The sequence below is a fragment of the Panicum virgatum genome, chromosome 2K, assembly GCF_016808335.1.
Source record: "Panicum virgatum strain AP13 chromosome 2K, P.virgatum_v5, whole genome shotgun sequence".
In the NCBI taxonomy this organism is placed as follows: domain Eukaryota; kingdom Viridiplantae; phylum Streptophyta; class Magnoliopsida; order Poales; family Poaceae; genus Panicum; species Panicum virgatum.
In genome coordinates, this window is record NC_053137.1 from 58,133,734 (window position 1) to 58,159,756 (window position 26,023).

The following is a 26,023-nucleotide window of genomic DNA, read 5'->3' on the forward strand; positions in this document are numbered from 1 at the left end:
CCGTTTGGCCAGCTTTGATCTGGATGTGACCTTCTCCTCTTGTTTTTCATGTACGTTCAATTGCTCGTTGTGATAATGCAACAAAATTCATCAAAACTACTTCAGATTGCTGAATTTATGTAATGCATGCATCAGACGTGTCTACTTTTTTTTTTGAAAAAAAGCCAGACATTTCTGCTCAGCACCGCTCCAAACTTGAGCAAATCGCTGCAACATCACAGAACAAACACTGCACAGGTACACTGGGTAACAGTTTAACACTGGAACATCTGAATGAGTTTGTGTCAACACTTCGAGCTCTACCGGGGCCACACGATCTGATCCAACGGTCCAGCCGCTTTCTTTGTATTGTATCCGTCGGTTATCCTTGTTACCTCACAAGGGCGAACTCCGCCTTCCACCCGCTCGCCGCAGCGCTCCTCTCTCGCCGCCGCCGCCGCCGCCGCCGTCAGGGCGGGCATCACTCCGGACTCGGCTCCGCCGGATGCTCCTCCGCCGCGCCGCCGCCGCAGCAACAGCAGTGAAGCGCTCCTCTGTAACCCCCGTCCGAGCCGTCCGGCACGTGGGCGCCGCCGGCCGCGGCCACGCCACCACCTCCTCGCCCCCACGCCGCCGCGGCCATCGCCGCGCGCCGTCGGCTGAGTCCGAGTCCCTCACGGCCACCGCCTTGCCCCGCCCGTTCCCAGACTACCACCCGCTCCGCCCCGACTCGCCGGAGGACGACTCCCTCGCGCGCCGCCTCGCCGCCGTGGTGATCTCCTCGCCTCATCCCGGCACCCTACCGCCTCTCCCCTTCCTACCCCTCCTCCGCCCGATCCACCTCCTCCTCGCGCTACAGCTCATCGCATCCGACCCGGACCACGGCGGCCTCCTCCTCCCTCTACTCCTCCTCTTCCCATTACGCCGCGACCAGCAGCCCCACCCGCACCTCCTCCGTTGCTTTGCCGTCGCTGCCCACCTCGCCGCCGCCCGCGGAGACTCGGTCACTGCGCGCGCCATCCTTGTGCGCGCCGTCCGCTTCCCCTCGCCCCATCGGCATTTCGTCGAGCACTTCATCACGACCTACAAGGCCTTCTCTTCGGACCCTGCCTCCTTCGACCTCCTCCTCCAGTGCCTCCCCTCCGCACCCCTACTGCGCCGCCTCCGCCAGTACGGCATTTCCCCATCGCCGGAGGCGTGCAACGCTGTGCTCTCCCGCCTCCCTCTTGATGGAGCCATCGAGTTGTTTCAAGAACTCCCGGACAAGAACGTTTGCTCCTACAATATACTACTCAAGGCACTCTGTGGCGCTGGCCATGTGGAGGATGCACACCAACTGTTTGATAAAATGGAGCTCCGGCCTGATGTTGCCACGTATGGAATTCTTGTCCATGGTTACTGTGCTCTTGGTGAGCTGGAGAGCGCGGTGAAACTGTTGGATGAAATGGTAGCAAGAGGGATGAATCCAAATGCAACCGTGTATACAAGCGTTGTTGCATTATTGTGCGACAAAGGGCGGGTTTCGGATGCTTTGAGGGTGGTGGAGGATATGGTCCAGCATAAAGTGATATTGGATGAGGCGGTGTATACTACGGTCTTGAGCGGTTTTTGTAGTAAAGGGGATTTGGCAGCTGCAAGAAGGTGGTTCGATAAGATGCAGAAATCAGGTCTGGCAACTGATGGGGTGACATATACCACGCTGATTAATGGGCTTTGCCGGGCTGGTGAGCTGAAAGAGGCAGAGAAGGTGCTTCATGAAATGTTGGCCAGGCAGCTGGATGTCGATGAGGTCACATACACAGTGCTCGTTGATGGGTACTGTAAGACAGGGAAGATGGCAGAGGCCTTTCGGGTACATAATACAATGGTGCAGAGAGGAGTGATACCAAATGTGGTGACGTACACAGCTTTGTCGGATGGACTATGCAAGCAAGGCGATGTTCAGGCTGCTAATGAGCTATTGCATGAGATGTGTAACAAGGGGCTTGAGCTAAATGCTTGCACATACAACTCCCTGATCAATGGCCTATGCAAGTCTGGCAATCTGGAGCAGGCCATGAAGACTATGGCAGACATGGATACAGCAGGTCTTAAGCCAGATGTTTACACGTATACAACTCTTATCGATGCGCTCTGCAAGTCAGGGGAGCTTGACAGGGCTCACACCCTCTTGCAGGAGATGTTAGATAAAGGAATTAATCCTAATATTGTCACTTATAATGTTTTAATGAATGGTTTTTGCATGTCAGGTAGGGTAGGAGGAGGTAAGAAGCTGCTCGAATGGATGCTGGAGAGGAATGTCCACCCCAATGCTGTAACTTACAATTCTCTAATGAAGCAGTACTGCATTGGGAATAACATGAAATCTGCCACTGAAATCTATAAGAGGATGAATTCTCTGAAGGTGGCGCCAAATGAGAACACATACAATATATTGGTCAAGGGGCACTCCAAGGCGAGAAATATGAAAGAGGCATTACATTTCCACAATGAAATGATAGAAAAGGGTTTCAGACTTACCGCAACCTCGTACAATTCTCTTATAAGATTGCTGAATAAAAAGAAGAAATTTGTTGAGGCAAGAAAACTATTTGATGAGATGAGGACGGAGGGTTTGGCAGCTGAACCAGATGTATACAATTTTTATATTGATTTTAATTTTAATGAGGATAATCTGGAGTCAACCCTTGCACTTTGTGATGAGCTGGTAGAAGCCAGTATTGTGAAATCAAAAGCTGAAATGGATCAAGATGATGTATAGGAACATATACATTAGGAACATGATGTAGGCTGGTGATGTAATGCTAGCTTCTTCAGGATTGTGTGCAATGTGAACACAAAATCCAGAGATAGTACTGCCATCTTTTCACTGCTAAAGCTGACAGTTGAGGTAATTATGATTTATTCTTAGCATTTAAATTGGTTACACATGATAGTTCTGTGTTCCCCAGTATTTTCTGATGGTTGATAACACTGTCTTTTAACTACAGTAATTACGGAGGTCTTCCAGAAGATGTTCAGAAGTGTAGATGGAAAAGCACATCCTGGTGTTGGTGCTATTTGCTAGGTGGACGTATGCACTGTGAACTCATTGTTTTTCTTTCCAAGTATTATGTATGGTCCTTGTTCCTGTGTTTTTCTATACCAAGATTAATAATGTATACATTTGTTAATTTGATGCTTGCAGAAAACATATTTGTCACCTAGAGCATTGCTAGATGTGTGTATTGATTATCTCACCCATATCCTGCATGGCTGCATCCAACCTCCACTAATGCTAGTGCTACTGACACCATTTTGAGGGTTTTCCTGCTGCGTTCCTTAGAACCAGTGCTTCTTTGGAGCTGCTCATGTCCTGGTGTTATTTTCTGCAAAAAATTAAAATTAGGTCTCTCTGCTTGGATTTAGTCTTTTTTATTTCTCCAGAATCCAGATTAAGGATTACTCTACTAAGATACACTTTTTGCGATATTTGTTTGGAGTTGCAATGAACTCACTGACCTTTAATCTGCTGCCTTGCAGGAGGAGGAGGTTATTGCCTTCATAGATTGTTTGGAAACAGAGATGTGGTCAGGCTGCACACGAGTGAATTATTCATCTTTACAAGGAGTAATCAGGGCGTAAGCTACTGCGTGTGATGCGGATAAGTGCATAACTAAATGTCAGAGGCGGTGAGGCTACAGAGACAGTGAGGCTGATTTTGAGAAAAATATATCAGTACGCTCAGTTTGCATACATCCTCAAGGTTACAGTACCCACCTCGGCTTTATTGCTCACTGGCTTGGACCTTCATTTGTACTTTGGAGAAATATATCAAATACGACAGAGAATTCAATAGAAGCATAAAGTGCAGCATCAGGTTGGTTTAGCTGTTAAAAATTAGGACAGTTCAATACAAGGCGTGTGGGAAATTTACGGCTTGGAGTTGGAGCGAACATATTGATATAGGAGACAGGAAGATACAGCTGTACTAGTGTAAGAGTATGTCCTTTTTTTTCTGTATCTAGAAAACAGAGGGAGGGGGGGGGGAGGCGGGTTGCAGAGCTTAAAGCTCAACTTTTTTTCAGTGGATGCGACATGTATCCATTGTTTACTTGCAATTCTAGATTGTTTGTCTCCATTTATGTCGATGCTCTTGTAGAGTTAGATTTATCTTAATGGGGGATTCAAGGACTAGGATCACAAACCTCCAGCACAAAAATGGTCATGCATCATTCTCTGCTGCATTGGCCAAAGCCATGTGCTTGGCTACTCTCCAGGAGTTACTGCTCTCTTCCCCAATCGGAATCTCGAGGGAACTAAACCATATTAATTTTGACTACCAAAGTCTTGTTAATCTACAAGCGTTTCAAATAGGTTAATAATACACTCTTGAAAGAAATAAATTTGACTACCAATTTCTAGCACAATATATTCTTGGTTCTTAAATAATATTAAGTTATTACCATGAAAAAGCTCAAGTGATTAGTATCCGTCTATAGTGAGACGAGTGTGTATGCATGTATGATGTATATGAGGAGGCAGTCTATAATATGATTTTAAAAAAATACCATGAAGCATATTAATACCATTTTCTATGACCTGTCCAAGTTTGATAAATCGAGAAGAAAAGCGCGATTCTTGTAGGCTTATTATCGTGGGCCATCCGGCCATATGAAAGGCCCAACCTCCAATCCTCTCAAGGGCCGGGAAAAAACCGCTACTCCGCTCATCCCCTCCTAGCGTTTTTTTATTTTTATATTTTTCAAAATCATTTTTTATAGAAATATATTTTTGCTTTTATAATTTACAGTTTTGTACCCCTACCGCCCGGCTGCGGGGCGGCTGGCCCTCTGCCGCCCTCCTGCTGGGCGGTAGGGACCTCAATGTAAATAAAATTTATATTTATTCGCATTTTGGCCCCTGGGGGAGCCTGCGCCCCCTGCATTAGATGTGGTTTTAGATATTTTGGATAGAAATAAAAACCGTTAGTAAAGTAGATAAATATGAAAAGTATAATTTAGCAATTCATACACATACGCAACTGAGAACGAAATAGGTGATGCATAAGAACGAAATAAGTATAACATGACGATATGTTCATAACAAAAATACAGAAATAAGGCAGAAATAACTAGAAGCACCTCCTAACCACCCCGGCCATGTCGACCTCTCTTACGCTGTGCGTGGACGTGGTCTGTAGGGTAGGTGTGTCGGTCTGGAGGCCCTACGTCTCTACCTGGACGTCCGGTGGCCACAATTGTCTGGAAGGTAGGATCGGCCTGCTGGTTAGGTGTAGAAAATAACCGAGTCTAATCTTCGAAGTTCGCCTCAAAGGTATCATGTGTGGCTCCTATGTAGTAGCAATTAAGATATCTTAATCATCGTCTTATAAGTCATCTATTTGGATATATATTCATCATACGTACCTGTTGGTGGTGGATACGAAGAAGTACCCATATCAGAAAGCTGGTGGTGCGATCCTGTAAACCGTTCAAATTATTTAAAATATTCATAGAAATAAGAAGAACATGATAAATTCGGGCTACGGATTAGGTATTTACCTTGCGTTCCTTCTGCTGTCGCCATAGGGTAATACGAAGAAGATCCCGCATCATATAAGTGTTGTGATCCTATATATAAATACAAAAGGAATTAGACTTCATACCAAAATTAATTGAAATTAAGATATGAACTATATGTTTACCAAAAGGTCGTGGGGGTGACTGTGTTGGTTGAAATGACATCCCTGCAGCTGGTGCCATGGTATTAAACTGGGACGTGCCGAGACTGTACGTGGGCCCAACTCTTATGCACGAAATTAATAATATATACCAATAAGAAATACAAAGAGGGTCAAACAAAGCAATAGAATTGCCAACAGAATAGTACGAGTAGCAGTCATTTATTAACGGTTTTTATTTCTATCTAAAATATCTAAAACCACATCTAATGCCACAGTGCACGTTCGTTTGCGGGAGGAGGGGCCTGCTGCCCCCTACCGGGCGGCAGGTACCCGCCTACCGCTCCGCTAGTGAGCGGCGGGTACCTGCCGCCCAGCAGAGGGCAGCAGGCTCCCCCAGGGGCCAAAATGCGAATAAATGTAAATTTTATTTACATTGAGGTCCCTACCACTCGGCAGGAGGGCGGCAGGGGGCCGGCCGCCCCGCAGCCGGGCGGTAAGGGTACAAAACTGTAAATTATAAAAATGAAAATATATTTATGTAAAAAACGATTTTGAAAAATATAAAAATAAAAAAAACGCCCCCTCCTAAGCCCTAAACCTCGCAAAAGCCCAACCCAAACCCTAGCAGCGCTCATGGATTTCGCTCGCCGGAAGGCGGCGGCGCTGGTCGCGCTCTCATCGCCGGCGCCAGACAAGTCCCCGAAGGGAGGAGTCGACGCTCCCGTCGCCCCGCTCCTCGAAGTGCTCAACTCCCACCCGGACCTTTTCACTACCTCCTCCTGCTCCGGCCGCGTCTCCGTCCTCGCGCAGCCGCGGGAGGGCCAAGGCCAGGCCGCCGCCAAGCCGAAGAAGAAGGCGCGGGGCGGCGGGTGGGTGTACGTGTCTCACGATCCCGCCGACCCGGACGCCGTGGTGGAGCAGCTATTCGGCCGGAGCGGCTCGGGAGCGGCGGGGGACGAGCTGGTGTTCAGGTTCGAGCCGATGATCGTGGCGGTGGAGTGCAGGGACGCCGCCGCAGCTGCCGCACTCGTTGCCACTGCGATAAGTGCTGGGTTCCGGGAATCAGGTGAGCTGTAATTGAGTGGCTTAGTCTAGTTGAGTTTTGTTGAAATGTTGGACAGGGCTGTAATTCTTCGAACAACTTAGCAGACTAACCTTACAGTCAGTGTTGTTGTGCAATATTTCAATACATGGATGTGCAGTTATTTCTGAATCCATCTCGATTGTCACATGGTTCGTTGTAGTCAGTTTTGCATATAGCAGTTTTAGAGATATATGAAGTTCTGGGTGATGCTTTTGTCTGATAATAAAGTAACACACAGTGTGAAGTGTGAACTGTGAAGGTTCATCTACCATGTATTACAGAGCTTTTATATGATGTTTTCACTTGTCTTGATGTTGCTTATTATAGGAATATCATGCTAAGTTAATTTAAAAATTGATTAATCTCATTTTTAGGTATCACAAGCTTGCAGAAACGAGCAATGGTGGCAATAAGATGCTCGATTCGTATGGAAGTGCCACTGGGGCAGACTGGTGAAGTTGTTGTTTCTCCAGAGTATGTCCGTTACCTTGTTAGAATTGCCAACTCTAAAATGGAGGCAAATAAAAAGCGAATGGATGGATTTCTAGATCTTTTGCAGACTAAGGTACTGAGCTATTTTGAGATCATTTACCTTTGGTTACTAGCAGATATTATTTTTCTTATTGTATTCCTCGCACTGCTGCTTACTTTTTTGTTAAGAGTATGCATGGCAAACATATGTTTGGAATATCTGGATATTATGCAAGTCCTAAAATGTTTTTAATGAATGCTCATTAGGCGAAGAATAAACATGGATAGTGTTTCTTTTGACAGATATAATCAGTGGAACTCTTCTGTTACTTAAATGAGCTGAGTAAGATTTTTCAAGCAGGTGGCAAAATTCACTTGCCCTTTATTTGCAAATACTTGTCAAATAAGTTATTTGCGCATTTATGCTTTATATACATTTCCTCAAAATTTCTAACTTCAGTCCAATCTCTCTCTTCACACAAAACTGGTAGTTTGCCCATGCCCCAAAATTCAAATTTAATCAATCCTTTTACAAGTATGTATATGTATACTCCCTCCGTTCCAAAATGTAGGTCGTTTTGACATTTCTAGATTCATATATTTTGCTATGAATCTAGACATATGTTATATCTAGATGCATAGCAAACACTACGAATCTAAAAAAGTCAAAACGACCTACATTTTGGAACGGAGGGAGTATATATGTAAATCCTATAACAATTTAGTTGATTTTGTATCATGATGACCTGCATTGCAGCTTTCACATAATTTTCTTTTAACATGTTTGTTCCTATCAACTGCCAGGGTTTGTCAGGTTCATCAGCGGGGTCAAACAATTGTAATGGAAGTGACAGTCAGCCTGTTGCTCACAGGTCTTCCATGAGCTGTGAAGTTAAGATACCATTGCGTAAAGGTGCCAAGAACAGTAATGAATACTTAGTTACAAAAAAGAGAAATGGTGGTAACAACTGTCATTCTGATGATAGAGGTGATAGTGAAATTGGGGAGGGTTCACTAGAAGCACAGTATTTTGAAAATCAAAACTCTTCATGGAGCAAGGGTCTCGAGCGTGGTTTTGGTAATGCTAAACGGCATGTTCTCTTATCTCTTGTTTCTCATCTCGTTCTTACTTTCTGTTTTCCATAGATTGGCATTTAAAATTATTGGTGTATTTGGCCCTGAAATGGATGTTTGACAACACATATTTCCTTCAAAAAGGTGTATTACAGTACTTGCTACGGTTCTCTGCTGGATCCACTGACTTGGTTTCCATGTCTTTAATGTTGATGCTTGAATGTTATTTTGTTGAAAAATAGCTGAACTAAGAGAGAAATCATTTTCCATCTTGTTTTAATGAACAAATATTTTTTTTCCTTATGGCTGATTAGGCGATGGCATTGTGTTATTAAAGCGTGATTTTCCTGCACTATTTAATGAATTGTGGGTCCTGCGCCTATTTAGGGTACTAAACGCCCTGTTCGGTTGGCTGGCTGGATGGCTGCCTGCCTGCTGCACCGGCTGTTGTGCCACAATGTGTCAGCAGGTTCTGATTCGATGGCTGGCTGGCTGCTGCACCAGCCAGCCAAAAGGGGCGAAAATCTACATCTACTATCTCTGAGCCTTTGATTGAACCTTGTTTGTATCTCCTGTTTTATTCTATATAGATTTACACTGGAGGAGAAGTTGCCAGAAAACAAAAATTATTTATCTACTGCTGTATTGAAGATTAGTGGTGAGCCAATTGAGAAGCTCTTCTTATGGGGCCAATCATCGTGTGTGTTTACTGTTGGAGGAGAGCAACGGGTCCTAACTTTCGGCGGATTTGGAGGACCAGGAAGGCATTCAAGGAGAAATTGTTCCCTTCTGCTTGATCACAAATCTGGTTCGTTGACAGAAATGATCTGTAAAGAGTCTCCTTCACCACGGATGGGCCATACAGTTACTTATGTTGGTAATAGCATTTATGTCATTGGAGGTAGGGGTGGTCCTTCAGAAATTCTTGATGATGTCTGGGTTATACAAAGCACCGAGAATACCTGGTTAAGACTGGAGTGCAGTGGAAATATCTTCCGTCCAAGGTACGTTTAGATAAAATGCTTGACCCCCATCCTCCCTTTTTCTTTACATTATGTGTGCTTGCAAAATAGAGACTCAAGACATAGTGGTAGATATGAAATAGCTACAATGTTCAATTGTCTCAATTCTTTTCATTTTTTAAAGCAACCTCTCAAATGGCTGGAAGTTCCTGCAGTTCACTATAGGTAGAAAAGAGTTGGCTCAATTCTTTCATTGAAGTTCTCTGTCTCCTGATGCAGGCACCGGCATGCTGCAGCTGCAGCAGCTTCAAAAATATATGTCTTTGGCGGACTTAGTAATGAAGGCATATATTCTTGCATGAATGTATTTGACACGAAAAGTAAGCAATGGAGCATGCTTGCTGCTGCTGGCGAATGGCCATGTGCTCGGCATTCACATTCTCTGGTGTCTTATGGTTCAAAGCTTTTTATGTTTGGAGGTCATGATGGTCAGCAGGCATTGAATGACTTCTACAGTTTTGATACAACAACACTCAAGTGGAACAAGGAAAGCACTAATGGGGGAACTCCGTCACCTAGGTTTTCACATTGCATGTTCATCTATAAAAATTATCTTGGGATACTTGGTGGTTGCCCTATTACTGGAAACAATCAAGAAGTCACATTGCTGAACTTAAAGCATGGAGTCTGGTTTTCTGTTTCCATCCCCATGTTGAGCCAGTGCCTCTGTGTCCGTAGCTCCTCAGTTCTCATTGAAGATGATCTTGTTATTGTAGGTGGCGGTGCATCTTGCTATGCATTTGGGACCAGATTTAATGAACCAATAATAATTGATCTGCATTCAGTGGATTCTATGTTTAAACTTGACAACATGTATGGCATGCTTATACAAAGCTGTGACGCAACGTCTACTGTTGACTTATCAAGAGATGAACAAAGTGGCATCATTGGTCATGCTATGAAATCACAAAATGATGCCCGTTCTGGTGGTTTTACTGATTCAGACCCTCTGATTCTTCAGCTGGAAAAGAAGTACGCCAAATTAGCAAAGGACATTCTGAAAAAGTTTGGATGGTTGGATCTTGCTAGAAAAGTTCGAGTGAGCCATGATAACAACCATGTTCTCTTTCCTGTTAATGAAGCCTTCCATGTCCTAAACACTGATAAGCGTATCAAGATGGAACATGATGATTCGTGTACCCTTGGAGAACCATTGGCATTTAGTGAAAATAAGCTTGCAGGAGACAACCTATCTCTTCAAAACGCATTAAAAATTCTGTCATCTTGCAATGGTTCCTTTTTGAAAGATGAACTAGCAATCAGCCGAAAGCCTTCCAAGTCTCCTCAAACCATCATGAAAGAATTTGTATCTTCTCTACTGGAAAGTAAGGGAATGTCCTATCAGTTGTTGGAGCAGCTCCCAGCAAGGTTTTGTTTTCTCTGATGAGAATATCAATTGCTGTGACGATTATGGTTGCTTGCTTAAGTTTCATTCTGATGTGTAGGTGGGAGACACTTGGTGATATCATCATACTCCCGAAGACATGTTTTAAGGATCCATTGTGGGAATCAGTTGGCGAGGAACTTTGGCCACTAATTGCCAAGTCACTCGGTGCACAACGTCTTGCACGTCAAGTAAGTGCTGGATGAATTCTTGGTTTCTGTTTTCTATGTTGTTGGAAATGAGAATAATTACCATACCATTTGTGAAGCTGAAACACCTATTTATGTAGCTAAATGATAATGTTGTAATTACCGTACTGTTTGTGAAGCTGAAACACCTATTTGTGTAGCTAAATAATAATGTTTTAGTTATCCTGATGTTCATCTTAATGCCAATATCTTGTTTGGTGTCTCATCAATGTTTTCAGACCAAAAGTCGAGTCTAGCTGCCTCAGCACATACTAGGCAGACTACAACAACAACAACAACATAGCCTTTTTTCCCAAGCAAGTTGGGGTCAGGGATTTTTTTACCGACCGCCGGGACCGAACCGCCGGCCACCGGTTCCGGTTTACCGGACCGGTTGGACCGGTTACCGGTAAAAACCGGCCAAACTCAAATTTGAATTCAAAACCCACAGTTATACCGGTTTCGAACATCTAACCGGCCGGTTAGACCGGTTTACCGGTCCGGTTTGACCGGTTACCGGTCGGTTTGACCGGTAACCGGTCGGTTTAGGTTAAATTCAATTTTTTTTCTTTTTTAGTTTAAATTCAAATGCCCGCAAAGTATACTAAATGAATGTTTGTATAATATGTTTTAGCCTAAATGAACCCTCCAACTCTCTTTTGTACTACTTTTACATTGTATTTGTATACTTTTGTATGCATGTTTTTTTTGTTTAACTTCAAATGCTCGCAAAATATACTAAATGAACGAATATTTGAAAAAATTTGACACCATTAGATTCGTCGCAACTTGAAGTATTTTTAAGAATTTTTTGGGATTTTTCCATATTTTGAAATTCAAATTTAAAATTTGAATTTGGGCCGGTTTGAAACCGGCCGGAACCGGAACCGGTCCGGGCCGGTTAGACCGGTAACCGCGGTTACCGGACCGGTTCCGGCCGGTTTTTTTAACCCTGTTTGGGGTAGGCTAGAGATGAAACCCGAAAGAAATAAGTTCAAGGTTCAGGCACATTGATAGCTAGTCTCCAAGCGCTCCTATCCAAAGCTATCTCTTTAGAGATATTCCAATTCTTAAGGTCTCTCTTAACCGATTCATCCCACGTTAGTTTAGGTCTACCTCTATCCCTCTTTACATTATCGACCCGCTCAAGAACCCCATTACGCACCGGCGCTTCAGGAGGCCTTCGTTGGACATGTCCAAACCATCTCAGCCGATGCTGGGTAAGTTTCTCCTCAATTGGTGCCACTCCGACCCTATCCCGAATAACTTCATTCCGGACTCTATCCCTCCTTGTGTGCCCGCAAAACCACCGCAACATCCGCATCTCTGCTACACTCAGTTGCTGGACATGTCGCCTTTTTGTAGGCCAACATTCAGCACCGTATAGCATCGCCGGACGAATTGCTGTCCTATAGAATTTGCCTTTAAGCTTTTGTGGCACCCTCTTGTCACAAAGGATGCCAGAAGCTTGTCGCCATTTCAACCAGCCAGCTGAAATTCTATGCCTAACATCTTCATCAATGTCGCCATCCTTTTGTAGCACCGATCCTAAATACCGAAAAGTATCCTTCTGGACCACCACTTGTTCATCTAGACTAACGTCTCCCCCCTCATGCCTAATCGCGCTGAAATCGCACATCATGTACTCGGTCTTGGTCCTACTAAGTCTGAACCCTTTCGACTCTAACGTGCGTCTCCACAGCTCTAACTTCCTATTAACCCCTGCCCTACTCTCGTCAACTAGCACCACATCATCAGCAAAGAGCATACACCAAGGGATCTCACCTTGTATATCCCTTGTGACCTCATCCATCACTAAAGCAAATAAATAAGGGCTCAATGCTGACCCCTGGTGTAGGCCTATGTTAATAGGAAAGTCAGTGGTGTTGCCATCACATGTCCGGACAAATGTCGTCGCATCTTTGTACATATCCTTAATGAGGGTAATGTACTTAGTTGGGACTTTGTGCTTCTCCAAGACCCACCACATGACATTTCTCGGTACTTTGTCATATGCCTTCTCAAGGTCAATGAAGACCATGTGCAAGTCCTTCTTCTGCTCCCTATATCTCTCCATCAATTGTCGTATTAAGAAAATCGCCTCCATGGTTGACCTTCCAGGCATGAACCCAAATTGGTTTTGGGTCACACTTGTCACTCTTCTTAGGCGATGCTCGATAACCCTCTCCCAAAGCTTCATCGTATGGCTCATCAGCTTAATCCCACGGTAGTTAGTACAATTTTGAACATCGCCCTTGTTTTTTAAGATAGGTACTAATATACTTCTCCTCCATTCTTCCGGCATCTTGTTTGACCGAAAAATGAGATTAAAAAGCTTAGTTAACCATACTATTGCTCTATCTCCTAAGCATCTCCACACCTCAATGGGGATACCATCAGGACCCATCGCTTTACCTCCCTTCATCCTCTTCAAAGCCTCCCCGATCTCTACCTCCTGAATTCTCCTCACAAACTAATGAGGTGACTTTCCGACTAATCATGGTTAAAATTAAGTTGCTTCAGTACCGACTAGGATGACTATTCGCGACTAGTGGATGACTATTCGCGACTAGTGGATGACTATTCGCGACTAGTGGATGACTTGAAAACATTGCCTCATGCTTAATTGCATCTCAATGTTAGGTAGTGCGTTTCTACTTTCTAATAGTTTGTGACTTGTGACATGCATGTGGTTATGTTACCAAGCATTTTTTCTCTCTTGAGGATTCTCTTCTTTTAAGATAATTTACTCAGTCTGTCCCTTTTTGGGCAGGGTAAAATCATGCCAAATGGTACAAGAGATAGTACACTGGAACTTCTTCTGGGTGATAATGGATGGGTTACCCATCATGAAAATGGCATCCGCTATTCGCTTGATGCAACAAAATGTATGTTTTCTTCTGGCAATCGTTCAGAGAAGCTTCGCATGGGACAGCTAAACTGTAGAGATGAGGTGGTTGTGGATTTGTTTGCCGGAATCGGATACTTTGTTCTTCCCTTTCTTGTGAAGTATGTTCTCTAGGATAACCCTCCGTCTTATGCTTTTTGATTGTACGAAAGTGCTATTCTAAATATCTTACTCCTGCAGGGCTAATGCTAAGTTCGTTTATGCATGTGAATGGAATCCACATGCTTTAGAAGCTCTTCGACGCAATGTTCGTGACAACCATGTAGAAGACCGATGTATTATACTTAAAGGAGATAACTGTGTTACTGCACCCAAAGTACGTACTGGACACATTTCATCTTGTGGGCTAATACATGAATTAGGATGGCTCCTGATATTTGTTTCTTACTGGACTTGAATTAGGGTGTTGCTGATCGAGTTTGTCTCGGATTGTTACCCTCAAGTGAATGCAGCTGGGCCACTGCTGTTAGAGCTTTAAGGTGATTCCTCCATGTCAGCAACTGATTGTTTCAATCATGCTTATTTCCTTCTATGTTTCTTGTAGTATCCCATAAAGATTTTTATGCGTAGAGGCCTGGTATGCTCTTGTGGGACCGAGTTTATTGTTTCTTTTGCTGTTCCACTAATAGCAGCAGTCTTCAGCAGGCAAGGAGATTTATTATTGTTTGCATTGGTTTTGTTGAAGAGTCTATTTGTGTTTCAGAGTCCGTTGGGAAATTGAATGTACCTTACCTTTTGGAAAGTTGTATGTATTTTAATATTAGTTCATCATACTGAGCTAGGATATTGAGTCTGTATGAATCTGGATAGTCCTTTAAAACGATAGCATTGTACCCTGTTATGATTAAGCAAAAGAAGTTTCCTCTTATAATTGTTATTGAGTTATTCTCAAACCATCTGATTTCCATTTTCTAACCCTGTTGCCCTTTTCTAATCACCAACCAAACCCACCAGTTTGTAAGTGTCCACAACAATTTCCCAGCAAACCAGATGATTCTACATGTTCTTTAAATTCTGCTTGTCAGCAAACCCAGCTTATAGGTGCTAGTCTGACATATTCCAAAAACATGCATACAGGTCAAGTTTCGCATGCTACCAAGAATAATCAGTTGCATCACTGTTTAGGTTGTCTGGCGCACTGTTAATGCCTGCATGGTGGTGCTTTCAGTGTGCCAGGCATTGAACAAGCTGAACTGAGTGTCTTGATTCTTGTTGTGTTGAAATATTGGAATATGTGGCATCACATGGAAATAAGTTGTCTGTTTTCTTGCATGTAATATTAAATTGTGGGATAAAGGAAAAAAATATGGCAATTCGCTAGGCTGCTACGTGATGCTGATGCACAACGAACATCTCATGTTCAGATTCTACTCTGTTGCTATGTGTAGGGTTGAAGGAGGCATATTGCATATACACGGCAATGTCAATGACTCAGATGAGACACGGTGGCTGGACAGTGTTGTTGAATCCATCAGTGATATTGCTAAAGCTCATGGTAAAAACGGTGACATGATCCTTTGATCTGTTCCCAACCATGTCTTTGTTGTTCTACAAGAGTATTGCAAGTGCTAAATCTTTATTCTTATACGCCATTCCCTGGCCTGGCCTTTGTATTGCAGGACTACCTTGGAACATCTCTTTGGACCATATCGAACGTGTGAAATGGTATGGGCCGCATATTCGACACCTTGTGGTTGATGTTAGATGCCGGCCAATCTAACAAAGCGAACGCCTTGAAAAATGTGATGTGTACTACCGGGGCCTTGTGATGCTTGGGCGCATTGTTGCAGATTGTATTGTACAACAGTTTTGTTCATGTTCTTAACGACAATTTGCAACTGCATAGCTACAGCGAAGTTGTGTTCCTTTATGGAATGTTTTATGCATCCTTTTCTTTAAAGATAATAATCTATGCTGCTTCTGGTCATTTTGAAGATTAATCTATGTTTCAACGACAATTTATGGAATGTTTTTGCGGTTGTTGCTGGCACAACACACCGCTGGTTGTTGCATTGATTCCGATAAGAGTCATGGGGCTCTAGTAAAAAAATTTAATACAAGCCTATTTTGTTTTGAAGAGGAAAAATATGCATTCACTATATTCTGACCAAGATTTTGGTAGTTGCAGCATTAATTCAGAGTTTTATGTAAGTAGACTAACCAATACATGTTGCACGAGATGCAAGTCTCGCGTATCGTACTGCACAATTACGTAGTACAATTTAATTTTTTTAGCTTGAGTACGAGTTCTGTCTTGCTGGTTCCATACGGGCACGGCTTCAAATATGTACGAGTGTCTTGCTATCAGTAGGGCTCAGGATAGGTGCTGCTTTGCTCTCATAGAAAAGTACTGGTGGCTGGTACTGATTTGGTGTAAAAGAAAAACACTATTGATGGTTAATAGCAGAATAGAGGTAGGTCTAACACGAGCATGCTTGTTATAAAAGAGGGGGAAAATGAGCGAGCTACACAGGAGTATAGGGCATTCTCGGCGGATTATTCAAAAAAAAAAACTTGGGAAATATCATGGGCTCTGTTTGGATCCATGAGTTATTTTTTAGCTCACTCTCAAATAGCCTCAAATAGATCAAAGAGAGCCAAATAGGAGGGTTATTTTTGGGCTATTTGCAAATAGCCCACCCAAAAAATTATCCCCTCCAAAGGGTGCTATTTGAGGCTATTTTTGTGTGGGGACCACTGATTCTCTCTCTTTTCTCTTAGAAAAGTAGCAGCCCAATGATTGGAAAAGTGCTTTAGGACCCAAATAGCCCATGGATCCAAACATCTCAACAACTATTAACTTTAGCCCTTAAAATAACCCTTGGCTATTTTTCCAAACAAGACCATGGTATGTGAATTTGTTATGTCCAGACACCTTTAGTTATCCATACTTTTCTATTTTGCAAGTATTACTTCAACACACCAAAAAGATTTGCGGCCCCTAGCATATAAATATACAGTAAAAAAACTATACGTTGGATGTGTATCTTGAAATGATTTCATGCTACATTTCCGAGAATGTAATAAAAAACTATATTGACTTTATAGTTATGAATAATATGTTTTGTGAAAATATAGCCGAATTCTGTTTTAAAGTTGGAATCAAAATAAAATAATCTTCTATTCTTGAGTAGGGTAAGGGAATAGCACTACAGGACCACTGAGCAGTTTTAGCAGCGTAATTACTTAGGAATTTCGGCTATCTAACTGAAACAGACCTTTTCCCATAATAATGTAATTGAAAGCTTGAGAGGCAAAATGCACGTTTTATTAGATGTATTTGCATAAATAAACTTACAGAAGAAACTAAGGGGCGTTCAAGATGCTACAAGGCAACAAACACGAGCAAAAAAAAGATATACACAATCACCTCTCAACAATGCACAAGCAAAGTCCATTGTAAGCCTTTATCCAGCTTAAGTACCAGCCATGAAGAAAGAAAGAGCAAACAACAGTAACTAATGGTACACCGTTTCTACAAAGTGAACAGGCTACTTAAGCCTCATTGGCTGCTGCATCCCTCCTCTCATCATAGCGCAAAATTCCTCATAGTTAATCCTTCCATCCTGGGACAGGAAAATGACCAACATCAAGAAGATGGAAGGATGGGCAAATGACCAACATCAAGAAGGAATAAACACCGCACAACTGAAAAGGCGATAGTGTAAGCAGCTTACATTGTCCGTGTCAACTTCTGATATGATCTCCTTTATCGTACTCGTGTCACCCATCTCATGCTCGATCAAAGCTGACTCTAGCTCATCTCTTGTGATGAAGCTGCATAAAATCAAGGTAATCCTCCATGTTAAACAAAACGAGTTTATGCATGATACATAATGTGGTAGAAATTGGTGCTAATAAATGTAAACCAGTGATAGTAATATAACTGATAGTTTAGACAAGTTCTTATGGACAAAAAAATTGTTAGATTGCCGTTGAGATGTCAATTGAAGTACTCACCCGCTGTTATCTTTATCAAAGTACTGGAATGCCTTAAACAAATGCTCATCCCTTTCGAGCTTGTGTCTATGCATTGTGGCAGTGATAAACTCAACATAGTCAATGGATCCATTCCCGTCAACATCAGCCTGGAAGAGGTCAAAAGGTAAGCATGTAAGTCAAGAACAAGATCCCAAAAATGTACTGTAACATAGTTCTAGATTAGAACATACAGCCTCCATCAACTGCTTTACTTCAGCTTCTGACAGCTTTGATCCAAGTTTGGCTAATCCTGCTTTGAGTTCTTCGTATGTGATTGTACCACTGTTGTCTGTGTCCATGTTCATGAACATTTGCTTCAAGCCCTTGATCTCTTCCTCATTGAGGTTTGAAGCAATAACCTGCACATAAATTTGCTGATAAGCACAGGAGAAAAAAAAGGTAGCTAATTAAGCATGAAGATAGCCAACCTTCAGAGCCATCTTTTTCAGCTTATTCATTGCTCTGAATTGCTTCATTCTAGAAAGAACAGCACTGTCAATAGGCTTATCAGATGCATCTCCACCTTCTCTGAGCCATGGATGTTCTGATCAAGCATTTAATACACATATTACTATTATTTTATTTTTTGAAAAGTTGTTAAAGTTTGGAATTAATGTATTGCTGGGAAGCTTACGAAGAACTTGGCCTGAAGTAAGTCTTTTCTTTGGATCTCGTGCCAACATCTTTCTAACCAGGTCTTTAGCACTCTCAGAAATTGATGGCCAAGGCTGACTTTCAAAGTCAATCTCCTCATGCAGAATAGCATCAAATATCCCCTTCTCAGTTTCTACACAGCAAAACAGAGGATAGAGATTAAAAAAAAGGATAGCATTGCAGCTTAATAGTATACATGCCAGACGATGAAGTAGAAGTGGTTCTTAAGAGGTAAATATACCAGCCCAAAATGGAGGCACGCCACTGAGGAGAATGTACAAAATAACTCCTGCACTCCAAACATCTATCTCTTTTCCATAACTCCGCCTAAGGACTTCAGGAGCAACATAATAAGCACTTCCAACAATGTCCCTGTACATCTTTCCTGTTATGTTCGAAAGACAGACAGTGAACAGATAATGAGAGATCCCAAGCTGGAAGTTTAGGGTCTGAGGGCACTAAACATCAAATAGTTCCTTCAGTTTGTTACACCACGTTCTCTTAGATTAGGATCATAAAAAAGATCAAATACTGGAGAATCACTGATGAAGATGTCCAATGAAAAGAATGATCTACCTCCCAACAGCAAGCAATTGCTACCATCATCCACAACAATATTTATATATCTCCCCAAATATAAGGATCATCATTAAGAGGATAATAAGATTCTCAATGTGGTTGTGATTGGGCTTCAAACCAGTGAAACTTTAAAAACCATTTGAGCTATCATCACTAATTTACTAGTGGTTTCCAACTCATAACTGATATAGAGCCAGTTTAAAGTTTTCAGTGCTTAGCCCTGAAACTGAACATGGTCAAAACCACCAGTTTTGGCTGGTTCTCTGTGAAGCTAGGCGGGGTCAACAGGTCTTGGAGTTGGAGTTACTAAGTATTATGGGACATTATGTTTACAGTTTGCAGTCACAAAATGTTGCCATAACATATCCAAAAAAATGAGAATCCTCTACAAGCTTTTGAATTACTTGGAATAAAAAGTGGCATAAGTTCAAATGATAAAAAAATCAGATTATTATGGAATACTAGCCTTATATGGGTTGTTCAGCAATATGAAAACTTGAAAACTACAACCAGCCATGAACCTCAACAGATCAAAGTTCAGAAATATATGTCCAACTGCTATTGCAAACAATGCAATTCCAAGCATACACAGATCATATATATTCACATTACCTTCTTCAATGAAGACTGAAAGTCCGAAATCAGTGGCCTTGAGCATTGCATTCTCCTCCTTGGTTGCGAGCAAGAAATTCTCTGGTTTCAGATCACGATGCATCACTCCCATGAAGTGGCAAATGTTCACAACATTCACAACTGCTCTGCAGATTGTAGCAGCTGCCCGTTCTGTGTAGTGCCCCTTAGCAATGATCCGATCAAATAGTTCACCACCAGCGCAGAGCTCCATCACCACATGCACATTGCTCTTATCCTCGTACGCTCCCCGGAACTCAACAATGTTTGGCTGCCCAGACAAGTGCTGCATGATCTGGATCTCCCTGCGAATGTCCTCCCTGTCTGCCTTGCTGGTGAGCTTGCGTTTAGAGATGGATTTGCACGCGTACTGCCTACCAGTAGCAATCTCTGTGCAGAGGTACGTCACCCCGAACTGGCCGCGGCCAAGCTCCTTCCCGAGGGAGTAGACTGTGCGCACATCCTCATACGGCTTGCCAAGAATTGTGTCTGCAGTGGGCTTCGGTGGGACAATTACAGGTGGGACTACCGGAGGGTTCATCGCCGGCGGCGTGTACCGTACCTCGGCCTGTGGCTGAGGAGCATTGTAACTGGGAGGTGTTTGTGCTGGCTTTGCCTGGTTAGAATAGCCATACCCATTGGCACCTCCCCGTCCAGAATCTGGGGCCGTAGCTCTGCTGCAACACTGTCCCATTTCTCTAGTCAAATTATTCCTTCCAGTTCTAAGCTTGCAACCAGACAGCTGAGCAGATGAGACCAATCAAGACTAAACCTGCAGGGATCCCAAGGAGGAGAGCAGTTGTGTCAGTACAAAGCAAGCCAATCAAGAAACATTTATGTTGTAAACTCACAAGCTCATGATTCAAGTCAAGATATCCAAAACTGGATCTGCAAAAAGAACCAAACAATAGGATTCAATAAAGAAGAGCAGAAGAGTATAAAAGAAGCAATGCAAAGAATTGCCTCTGACACAACGTTGACCCCTTTCCACTCAGAATCCAATCCAAGAAATGCAAGGAAACAAGGCAGAAGACCGACTCCCTTTGGTGAGACTGGAAGAAATAAGGCGAGATAAGGATAGAAAGAAATTTAGGTAAAAAGGGCCACTGAAAGCAACAGCATCAACAAGGCAGTCGGCACTCAGACCCAGGGGAAAAATAAAGGAAGCCACAAGACCCAGGATTACGTATCGTAGCAATGGATTGATTGAGACAAGCGAAAAAGATAAATAAGATATAACAGCTACTGCACTAAAATTTCCCTGCGCAAAGAATTTCAGAATCCCAAATCCACTGAATGGCACAATAACAGAAGCACAAAGTTAAAGACGAACAAATTCTTTGTACGTGAGGCATGAGTAACCTACATAGTAACACACCAAGCTGTATAGCACTACTTCAGATCCGGAAACACAAATATTCTACTCGCGAACAAGTGAAATCTACCAAGCTTTCAAGAACTAAAGAAAAGAAACAGTAATCCGCGAACGGATTCACACAGCAGCCTCCCCGATCCAAGGAACCAAGAACTGGGCGGGCAGAACACCTACCTTGTGAGCGGGACAAGATTCCAACCTCAGAGCCCGGAGAAGCAACCACCCCTCCGCCTTAGGAAGAACTGGGCGCAGGAACTGGGTCTAAAGATCAAATCTTGGGGATGGTAGGGAGGACGTTAGGAGGACAGAGCAAGAACAGCTCGGCGCGGCGGCTGCGGGGAGTGGATTGGAGGTGGTGGCCACCGCAATTGGCGCCCCTCGTCGAACGTGACAGCGACTAATCCACACGGGGGCCCGGGGCCCGGAGCTGAAGATCTCGCAGCGAGTACATTAGCCAGGCCGAATTTCTTAAAGGGAAAAAGGTTGACAGGGAGGAGAAAATGGGGGCGGCGTGTTTCGGGAAAAGCTCAAAGCTTTGCTTTGCTGTCAGTTGTAGATAATTGCGTTGCTTTACGGGAAGATAGGGATGGTAACTTGGTAAGGGGATTTTGCTAAAAAACCCTCTGGGTTTCTCTATATTAAAATCTAACGTGTTTGAAATATGCAAGCTGAAACGAAGATCGGAAGATACCTCGGATTATGGGCAGATTATTTGACCTTGCAACATTTTTCGGTTGGTCGATACGATGGCAAGCTCGCCGATTGCACACCGTCATCTTTAACCTTTTTTCACTTCGGTCTTTTAATAGCTTTGAAACTTGAAGGACACTTGAGGAAGAAAAACTGCATTTTTTTCCTTTTGCTTTGAAGATTTTATTGTGCGTGTGTGTGCCCCGCTACGCTTTGAGATACAAACTCTATGCTCCGAGACACAAAAAAAAATTGCCCACGTAATAGAACATTCTCGGACAAGATGTGAGATGATCAGGTCATAGCTGATGCATTTTGTTCCGCATGTTTATATTCTACGGGCTTTCTGAGTCTATTTGCGGTGCGTAAACTATCCATTCCCCTGACCCTGACAGCTGGTGGTGAGAATGAGATTAACGGGAGAGATACTTAATTACGTGGCATCTTGAGATACGATTAGTCCTGTCGCGTCCATGACCATAAGCTTTGATAATTTAAATTAACGACATGTTAGTTGACCAGGTGTTGAGCGAGATGTGGTTTACATGCGTGACAGTCTACCTGACCGCGCAAAGATTCTCCCGACGGGGAATATGTTTTTGGTGGCATGAAGTAGACGTGCAAAGCACCCAGTCAGCATCTCATCCCTTTTTAATATATTTGCTGAAGGATGATCATGCTTATTTTTTTTCCTTTTTGGAAATATCAATCCTCGTACATGCAATGCAAGGACATCTTCGTAGTATGAGTTAAGTATACGCCATTACCAATCTCCTCGGTGATCTAATGCTCTCAAATTTTAGGCCTGCTTTGGAGCACAGGGACGAATTTTGTAGGATTAGATTCGTGCGTCCTAGCTACATTGCCATAAAGTCCCCAGGGGATGTTCAAGTTCAACCCATAAGAATTCGGAGGAGACTTTTTTTTTGAACAAAGGTAGCATCTACTCATGGAAACGGCACAGAGACTTTTTTTTAGGAACAAACGGCACAGAGACATTTGGAATAAACGTTCAGTACTTCCTCCGTCCTAAAAATGTAGATTGTTTGGATTTTTTTATATTCATATATTTTATTATGTATCTAGACATATGCTATATCTAGATACATAACAAACACTATAAATCTAGAAAAATCAAAACAAGCTACATTTTGGAACAGAGGGAGTATAAGCTAATAGAAGATACTACCTGTAGCACTATGCCAATCATACACGTGCTCGACTGCTATCACTTACGACAAGTCTAGGAGATATGCATGTCTTGATATCAAATATTGTCCCTAGGTAGAGTCATAGATTCTAGAAATGGATGACTCATCTTTCATCAAGATCAATCCACCTATCGGTTCCTAAAGCTCTGGTATCTTAAACCCCATTTACCACACTCTCCTCCTAGTAATAAGGGAGGCACTATCCACTTCTTAGCCTCTGATAAAGCATTGTAACACCCCTAGCTTTCGTTGGGACCGACATTTCCCACCGTACGTGCCCCCGTCTCCTGTCTGATTGCAAAGATATTTATCGGTGGCAAAAAGCCATGTGAGGGAGAGATTAGAAAAACGTAGAAAAGCACATGCACCCACAACGTTTCTTTTGGCGCTCAACGGAATGTTGGTTTGCCATCTAAAATTCTGGTGACGTGCACTCTTATAGACAATCGATGCATATTGTGCTTTCTATCGATGCCTAAATTCCCATCAAGTTGTGATACTGATCTTGTTCACAACTTTAATATTCGTCTAGTCATGACAATTACCTTCCAACCTTTGCCTTTCTTTTTTTCTTTTTTTTCTTTTTCTTTGTTTTCTTTTTTGGCTAAGCTACCCGCAATGGGGTTAGGTTAGCTCTCTACAAGGGCTCCACGGGCGGCACCCAGGCCAACACCGCCGCCACCCCTCCTCAACCTCGTCCACACCTCGCCACTGCCTGAGCAGGGGTCCGGAAGTCCGTGTCCCTCCTAGGACGGCGGCGGCAGGGTCCTTTCCTCGCGTATGGGAGTGGCTCGCGAGGATCTGGGAGGTCTCGCGAGTGGCCCGCGATGGCTGCCGGCTTTAGGTGGGTCTGCCGTATCCGGTGGCCACGGAGTCAGAGGTCCCTCGTTTGGCACCCGCGGCGGGCAAGGCGGCGCCGCTGCGTCGCTGGGCCGCCCGCGCGCGACCGATCACGGCGGCGGCGGGCGTGCGACTCCAGCAGGTCTGCGGCGCGGCTGGATCCGAATCTGGCACCGCCGGCTCTGCGGCCCCGTCTTCGTGGGATCCCATCGGAGCGGGTCTTCGTTGCAGCCACGGCCGGCTGCCGTCGGTGCGGTGGCCCGGGCAGCGCTGGGTTCGCATCCGGATCCAGCAGCCCCGGGGCACGGGACGGTGCCCTCGGTGGGGGGCTTGCACGGAAGGCATTGAGGCGTGGTGGTGCTGGCTTCACGGAGTTGGAGGTGACCTCTTGGGTGATCTCACCGGCGTTTCCGATGCAGCATGGAGGTCTCGTTCTTCCCAGCGCCCAGCCGCTTTGGCAGTTCCGTGTGGTTCGCAATGGGTGGCTTTGGGGCTCCCGGATGCATATTTGACGTCGGCTTGGCCTCCAGTGGTGACTCCTTCGGGGCTCCGGACTTTGCAACTACTTCTGGTGATGATATCTTCAATTTCGCCTTTGTTTTCATATAGACCAAGAGACATGAGTCATGGCTTCATTCGCGAATTCTTTTACTCGAAGACGGATTTCATCTGCACTTTGTTCTGGTGGATTATGCACGGGTACCCAGTGGCTACTTTGCAGCATGGTATCTTAGGTTACGAATTCAGATGGTCTGCCGGATTTGGAGTTAGTGGCCGTTTAAAGTGGGTCAGGTCTGGTCTATATGGAAGCATTGGCCTGGTAAGAAGGAGGAAGCAACACGATGTGACTTTGTCGTGGTGGTACTTGTTACTAATTCACCTGTTCCGAGAAGAAATTCTTAGGTCTGACCTTAATTGGTTGAACCTGGCAGTGACCTTGTTGAAGGCATTGTTTGGATTAAGATGAATTACTCCCTCAGGTGAAAACCTTTGATCTGGCCTTAATTGGTTGGGTCACTGCAATGTCGGCACGTGCGCGTGCCATTTCCTCGTTGGAGGCGTTGTCTCGGGAGCCTACTTCATAGTCCAAGAGCTGCTTTGGTTTGCGAAGCGGATGAAGGTGAAGTCGCTTGTGGTAGTTTGCTGCGGCATGATCTTTAGGTCATGATGTTCTTTTTTTGTTTTTTTTTCATAGACTGTGTGCATCTTAGTTATGCAGAGACCGGGATGGATTTTATATAATTGTATCATCTTGATATAATTGTCTAAGATCAATAAAATTTCTCTTTTCAAAAAAAAACAAGGGCTCCATGTTACCATTCGAGGAAGACTTCCACGTGAGCGGGCCCATCTTGCCGTGGAGTGCTCAGGGAAGATGGGGGAGAAACGGAAAGAATGAGATTAAAAAGTTCTAATAGGCGCGCCATCAAAATTTAGCAACAAATGGTACAGTAAATGTGTTGGGAGGATCTCGTTTGTAAGAGTTTGAGTTTTCTAGTTACTTATGTAATCAAACTATTGCAAGAACCCGCTTTTTTCTTCAAATACGATCCGGCAGCGCTTCTGCCTTTTAAGTTAAAAAAATGTGCTGTGAGGCTAGTATACTATGCTACATGGCTGATGTTACGAGAACATGCTCTCTGTACTATTACGGGTGCCCTAAACAGAAGTGAAGTTGGTAGGATGGCCCTGTCCAAGTGTGGCACCATGATTGTTCCTAGGGGCCTAGTGGGAGAAGAGACAAAAGTGCCCTGTAAAAACAAAGTTTGTTGAGGTGGGTGGGAGTGGGATTAGGGGCCGGTCTGGCGCCGCGATTTGGACGCTCGTTGTTTTTTTACTCACCGGTCGCGCCATCCTTGCCGCGGCGGGCGCCAAGATTTGACAGTGAGGATGATATCTCGCCGACCGGCAACCCAAAAATTAAACCCAACGAACTCGACCGGCGGAATTTATTTAGTATTTATTTATGCACGACTGGGCGCTCCCATCAATGCATGTGGATTGAGCGGTGGCATAAATGGTTACTGAATCTGATTCCATGTCCACCCTTGTACCATATCGGTGTTGTATTAAAATGTTATCATGGTCCTTTTTCGAACGATTTAATTTTTTTTTGAACGATTGTTATCGTGGTCCTGCTGAAGAGTTTGCTCTGGATTCAGTTGATATTGTGTGCATTCTAGCTTCAGTTAACATTGTGTACTAGCGATTCATTTCTATCTGCAAAAGGCACCGTCTTTCGGACAGAGTAGGATGTTCGATAGTAGTACCGGAAGGACACATCAGAG

The 26,023-nt window shown here is 43.7% G+C and overlaps 2 protein-coding genes and 1 pseudogene across 8 annotated transcripts; 2 read left to right on the forward strand and 1 right to left on the reverse strand.

Moving 5' to 3' along the window:
• Nucleotides 1-386: 386 nt before the first annotated feature.
• On the forward strand, nucleotides 387-4,099 carry LOC120689489 (pentatricopeptide repeat-containing protein At1g05670, mitochondrial-like). 4 transcript variants are annotated; one of them, XM_039971779.1, is made up of 4 exons: nucleotides 387-2,066; nucleotides 2,229-2,869; nucleotides 2,970-3,052; nucleotides 3,502-4,099. In XM_039971779.1, the coding sequence occupies exons 1-2, from the start codon at nucleotides 485-487 to the stop codon at nucleotides 2,738-2,740; spliced, it is 2,094 nt and encodes a 697-aa protein (XP_039827713.1). In that variant the 5' UTR covers nucleotides 387-484; the 3' UTR covers nucleotides 2,741-2,869; nucleotides 2,970-3,052; nucleotides 3,502-4,099. The 4 variants fall into 4 exon arrangements, with proteins under 4 accessions (XP_039827713.1, XP_039827706.1, XP_039827703.1 ...); XM_039971772.1 differs by having other exon boundaries at nucleotides 387-2,869; nucleotides 2,970-3,093; XM_039971769.1 differs by having other exon boundaries at nucleotides 387-2,869.
• Nucleotides 4,100-6,228: 2,129 nt separating this feature from the next.
• LOC120689501 (tRNA wybutosine-synthesizing protein 2/3/4-like) lies at nucleotides 6,229-15,733 on the forward strand. Of its 3 annotated transcripts, XM_039971784.1 has the most exons (11): nucleotides 6,229-6,710; nucleotides 7,103-7,293; nucleotides 8,004-8,290; nucleotides 8,864-9,277; nucleotides 9,515-10,663; nucleotides 10,741-10,870; nucleotides 13,641-13,876; nucleotides 13,956-14,091; nucleotides 14,178-14,254; nucleotides 15,164-15,270; nucleotides 15,395-15,733. In XM_039971784.1, the coding sequence occupies exons 1-11, from the start codon at nucleotides 6,278-6,280 to the stop codon at nucleotides 15,493-15,495; spliced, it is 3,261 nt and encodes a 1,086-aa protein (XP_039827718.1). In that variant the 5' UTR covers nucleotides 6,229-6,277; the 3' UTR covers nucleotides 15,496-15,733. The 3 variants fall into 3 exon arrangements, with proteins under 3 accessions (XP_039827718.1, XP_039827728.1, XP_039827733.1); XM_039971794.1 differs by lacking the exons at nucleotides 15,164-15,270; nucleotides 15,395-15,733 and adding an exon at nucleotides 14,320-15,092; XM_039971799.1 differs by lacking the exons at nucleotides 13,641-13,876; nucleotides 13,956-14,091; nucleotides 14,178-14,254; nucleotides 15,164-15,270; nucleotides 15,395-15,733 and adding an exon at nucleotides 11,107-11,151.
• A 1,292-nt stretch (nucleotides 15,734-17,025) lies between these two features.
• LOC120689516 lies at nucleotides 17,026-21,518 on the reverse strand (annotated as a pseudogene). The gene is made up of 9 exons (XR_005681304.1): nucleotides 21,169-21,518; nucleotides 19,602-20,391; nucleotides 18,652-18,795; nucleotides 18,391-18,543; nucleotides 18,185-18,300; nucleotides 17,948-18,115; nucleotides 17,736-17,863; nucleotides 17,453-17,552; nucleotides 17,026-17,341 (listed from the first exon to the last, which is right to left on the reverse strand). The product of XR_005681304.1 is annotated as a calcium-dependent protein kinase 2-like (transcript).
• Between the last annotated feature and the right edge of the window lie 4,505 nt (nucleotides 21,519-26,023).